Raw genomic sequence first — 3316 nt, 5'->3', positions numbered from 1 at the left:
GTCACATCATGATCCTTTAATGAAATTCTCCCAAAAATTAAAGATCCAATCTTTATAGATTCACGCAATTTTTTTTTACGTGTGTACATGTATTCTTTTATTAAAAATGATTTTGCTTGAGACACAATCTATAACACTTCAAATCTTAATTTTTAGTTAATTAAATTTATGAAGGTTAATTTAGTAAATTTAGGTGTTTATTAATTTGAGGATGGTTAATAATGATTAGTGGGCCTATTAAGTTTGGTTTTGATATTTGGATCGGGTTTGAAAGTTTTTTAGGCCAATTGGGCCTAAGAAGAAGAGCAAAATTTTGGCATGGATGATGCTTGTGTCATAACATGCGGCCAAATTTTTAAAATTTACAGCTCGTGTTCCAGCTGTAAAATAGAAAGAGAGAAATCAAGAGAGCGACGGAAGGAGACTATTCTCTATTATGACATTAACTTGAAAGCATCTTAAATGTGTTTTGAGCTTGATTTTCCCTATGTATGTTTTCCCTGCTCCTCTTTATTGTTTCTACACAAATTTAGAGTAAGATTTGAAATTATTAGATGATAATTTTTGGATCTAAGGTTATGGGTTTGAATTTATTATTTTAGATGGAATTAATAAAAATTGTTCAAGTGTTATACACCTAATTGTTTTTTGTCCAATAAAGTCGTCTATTACTGATTAAAAAAATATCCCCACACACGGGGGCTAGACCAATAACTAGATAGTTTTTTGTGCGTTGCACGGATTGGATTTAAAAAATTTGAAACAAATGCCTTAAATACTATTAATATCAACACATAAGATTGCTAAATTTTTAAAAATTCTTTAATTCAATCATTTTCTTTCTTCTTAAACATCTCGTTTATACATATTTTATCTTTGTTTCTGGAGTCTATAGTAAATTACAAATAGAGTTTGAAAAGATCAATTTTTTTATGATTCTATCATACATGATTAAGGCGTGAAAACTTTTGAATAAGTATCCTTGCATTTTTTTTGAAAAAAATTATACATAAAATGTGAATTATATACTTTTTTGATATTTGAAATATATACAACATAATTATATTTCTTAATTTAATTTCATGTTTATAGCGTATTGTCAAAAAAATTATAACAAATGTTTTTTCATTGAAATTGTATATAATTATATATTTAATAATTTAAAAATGAGAGAATTAATCTTTATAAATTACTAAGGTTTGATATAAAAAAATTGTAAGTAATAATAACAATATGAAAAAATTTTATAAATTGATACATTTTTATTTCATTTTGTGGTAGTGGAATGCAAGATAAAGTTCTGTCATCCAGTAAAGTAAAAACAAATATGCTCGTTAAGAGGTACAACAAACTTTCTTATATACTGAAGCCCATTCCATTGGCATTCTATCAAAACAAAACAAAATAGAATACCAAGACTCAAAAATCGCAAAACACCTTTAAAAATTCTCCTGTGTCAGCACTAAAAAAGTAAGAAACTAATATATTCTCAAGTAATAACATAAGATTCCATCCTTTAATATTGGGCTAATTCATGGCTCAAATTAATTTTACAAGATATACATATTTAATACTCAACAAATAAAAGAGAAAGAGAACTTGCAGACTAAAATATGCCAAAATTGTTGCCATATTAGTACATGTAATTCTGGCTTCTCTAGATTTCACACATAACAGTGCTGCCAAGTGTATTATTCTTTAATGATCAAGCAGCGAGGGATATACACATCCTCGGTCCTTCTAGTGTCTAAAAAATCTAGAATAGAGCTAGCAAGTGGCTTCACAGCGTTAGATTCTAAAACAAACCTCGTAGCTTCTTTATCCTTGCAAGCAATTTTAGCATTTCTTGGATGGAATCTTGGCCAATTTCTATCAAGACTTGTATCATCGAACGTTACAATTAGATTATGGTAAGGAATTCTATGCCATTCAAAAACATCCGTCAATAAATTACCTGTAACAGGAGACAAATGGTAATTATGGTTGATGCTTAAATTCAAATACTCTCTATCTTCACATCTTTTCAATTCAGATATGTGCATTAAGTGCTACAAAACATAGACTTTAAAATAATTAGCTTCAAAACATCCTCAAGGATGGACATGAAATAGTTTTGCAGTTTAGATCCTCGAAAGTAGGTTAAGATTCCCTGCCAATCTTAAATCTTCGTGCTATAATCAAATCTAAAAACAACACTCCACCCTATCATTCTTAAATCTAAAATCAAACAAAACGAAAAAACACTTCACCTTGTCATTAATTGAATAGATCTATCTATAAACAACAATTCACCTTATCATTCTTAAATCTTTGTGTCATAATACTCTATCTCTTAAAAAAAAAGGAAGATAAGTATGATTAGGAACAAAGGTTTAAAATTGAAACAATTGCCAATGTTACAAAAGAAAAACCATGCATTTAAATGTCAAAATTACAATTTTTACCATTCCACCAAAGAAAGAAGGATGACAATAATTGAGATTCAACGTTCTACAAAGTTGTTATCAGGCATCTTACAAGATCAGTGGTACCTAGAACCACAATAAAGATCCTTACAATCTATAAAATACCTTCTTTCTGCTTGTGTTCTTCCTCATCTTCATCCTCCTTCTTTTCATCATCACCCTCCTCTTGAAAAATAAGCATTCTCTCCTCAAAATTAGTTATCCAGTAGCAAAATTATGAGGTCTGAATCCACATTTAATTAAAAAATACAAACCTAATTATAATTTATCAAAATTATCTTTTGATAACATAAAATCATCATAAAGTCATAATTAAACATGAGGAAGAATTGAAATTACAACAACATTTCACATTCACAAGGAAATAGCCAGGTTCGAAAATGGGGAACATAGATCCAAAAAAAGGGAAGGCAAAGAAAAATAGATTACCTGCGACAGTAGGTCAGAGTTGAGATATCTATTGTCATTCGGGATGGTTGCGAAGGAGCGTTGCACCCTCTTCTTCTCTACTCGTCTAGATTTCTACAAACCTATGTTAATTTCTACACACCCTCTTCTATTATTCTCAAGTTTAATACCATGTTGGAAGAAGTGCACTTTTTCGTTAGAATGACTGAACAAAGGAGAAAGCAATGGCAAGATCTTGCAAGGAGAACAAATATGAAATACAAGAATAAAGAAAATAACCTAATAAAAAGAAAGAAATAGAAAAGTTATTGTAAAATGCGAAGGAAATAAAGACTATCATGAAAAAGTTAAAATTGAGACGGAAATAAATAAATGTTCAGGAGAGAGCTAGCTCTTGCTATGGTTCTGCCGCGCGAAGAAGAAGAAAGATATATTTGCTGTCT

General features: G+C 29.6%; 1 protein-coding gene across 1 annotated transcript; it reads right to left on the bottom strand.

The window, feature by feature from the left end:
* Positions 1-1656: 1656 nt before the first annotated feature.
* Positions 1657-2698, bottom strand: LOC129315990 (uncharacterized). Its single transcript, XM_054960204.1, has 2 exons — positions 2571-2698; positions 1657-1954 (listed from the first exon to the last, which is right to left on the bottom strand). Exons 1-2 carry the CDS (start codon positions 2644-2646, stop codon positions 1692-1694), a joined length of 339 nt encoding a protein of 112 aa, XP_054816179.1. The 5' UTR covers positions 2647-2698; the 3' UTR covers positions 1657-1691.
* Positions 2699-3316: the final 618 nt, after the last annotated feature.

The sequence above is a fragment of the Prosopis cineraria genome, unplaced genomic scaffold (genome assembly GCF_029017545.1).
Source record: "Prosopis cineraria cultivar Desert tree isolate PC_DT_omini unplaced genomic scaffold, ASM2901754v1 PC7, whole genome shotgun sequence".
NCBI classification, from domain to species: domain Eukaryota; kingdom Viridiplantae; phylum Streptophyta; class Magnoliopsida; order Fabales; family Fabaceae; genus Prosopis; species Prosopis cineraria.
The sequence above is the reverse complement of the archived record's forward strand: the minus strand, read 5'-3'. Positions and strand labels throughout refer to the sequence as shown.